Genomic DNA, 1,531 nt, shown 5'->3' on the forward strand with positions numbered 1-1,531 from the left:
AAGTAAAATATTGTTCATCTTGGGAAATACTAGTCTAAAGACACAATAGGTAGCACAGAAACACATTGCTAGTTTCACTGTGAAACCAACAATCACCTCATTCCTAGTCTCACTGTGATTATTTTCCTTACTGGGGAAATGGAAGTCCCTCTCCTGGCCTTAGTACATCAACCTCTTGCATTTGTCAGCTAAAGCATTGTTTTTGCCTTTATAGAAGTGGAGGCCATTCTGCTTGAAGTTTAATGGGATTGTTGAAGACTTCAACTATGGTACTTTGCTGCGACTAGATTGTTCTCAGGGCTACACTGAGGAAAACACAATCTTTGGTGAGTTTCTTCCCTCTGAAATTATTTCTCTATAAGGACACTGAACAGTCTGGTTTTACTGATGAATCAGTGACATGTATAGTTAGGTCACCTTCTCGTTTCATCTTTAAAGATCTTGTTGCTATTTTTTATGTAACTTGAAGATAGTTAAGTATTTTCAATCTCATTAATATGAGATTGGAATTAAAGGTCTCTGAAGTTTATGACTATACTCGAATGGTGTGCATGTTATTTCAATTTTGTCAGATTTCCAGCATATATAGGGAGCAGGCCAGGCACAGTGTCTCATGCCTTGTAATCCCAGCACTTTGGGAGGCTGACATGGGTGGATCACTTGAGCTGAGGATTTTGAGACCAGCCTGGGCAACACAGGGAGACCCCCATCTCTACAAAAACATTTACAAAATTAGCCAGGTGTAGTTGTAGTGGTGAGTGTTTGTAGTTCCAGCTATTCAGGAGACTGAGGCAGGAGGATTGCTTGAACCGGGGAAATTGAGGCTGCAGTAAGCTTTGATTGTGCCACTGCAGTCCAGCCCTGGTCATCAGAGTGAGACCCTGTCTCAAAAAAAAGAGATTTAGGGAATAAACTGAGAGTAGGATGATAATCAATTCTGTTCATTTTTCAGCCCCCAGGATACAATTCTTTGCCATTGAAATTGCTCGGAACCGGGAAGGCTGTAACAAAGCTGTTTATATCAGTGTTCAGGACAAAGAAGGAGAGAAAGAAGTCCACAATGGAGGAGAAAAAAGAGCTGACAATGGAGAAGAAGAGAACACCAAGAACAGAGGAGAGAAAGGAGCTGATAGTGGAGAAGAAAAAAAGGAAGGAATCAACAGAGAAGACAAAACTGACAAAGGAGGAGAAAAAGAGAAAGAAGCTGACAAAGAAATCAACAAAAGTGGTGAAAAAGCTATGTAAGGTATACAGGGAACAGCACTCTAGAAGCTTTGACTTAATTGAGTCTACAAGTGCCACAGTGCTACTTGCATAGACCCCTTTGGTTAAATGTAAATTCATGTACAATTGAAGGATACTCAGGAGGACATCTTTCCAGTCTGACAGTCAGGAACTGCTCTGGTCATTCCCTTGTATGAACTGGTCTAAAGACTATTAGTGGGGTGTTAATTGATTTTTCCTGGTATACTGTTTCTTGGATGACACCACTGGTCAAGTAAGAAATTTGTAAATAAATTTCTTTTGGTTC

General features: G+C 40.2%; 1 protein-coding gene across 1 annotated transcript; it reads left to right on the forward strand.

Moving 5' to 3' along the window:
• Nucleotides 1–214: 214 nt before the first annotated feature.
• PBDC1 (polysaccharide biosynthesis domain containing 1) lies at nt 215–1,531 on the forward strand (the record flags this gene model as incomplete). The annotated part of the gene is made up of 2 exons (XM_017864790.1): nt 215–326; nt 953–1,531. Coding segments are annotated over 2 exons (405 nt in total), but the record flags the coding sequence as incomplete, so codon positions are not given.

The sequence above is a fragment of the Rhinopithecus bieti genome, unplaced genomic scaffold (assembly GCF_001698545.2).
Source record: "Rhinopithecus bieti isolate Rb0 unplaced genomic scaffold, ASM169854v2 scaffold_80922, whole genome shotgun sequence".
In the NCBI taxonomy this organism is placed as follows: domain Eukaryota; kingdom Metazoa; phylum Chordata; class Mammalia; order Primates; family Cercopithecidae; genus Rhinopithecus; species Rhinopithecus bieti.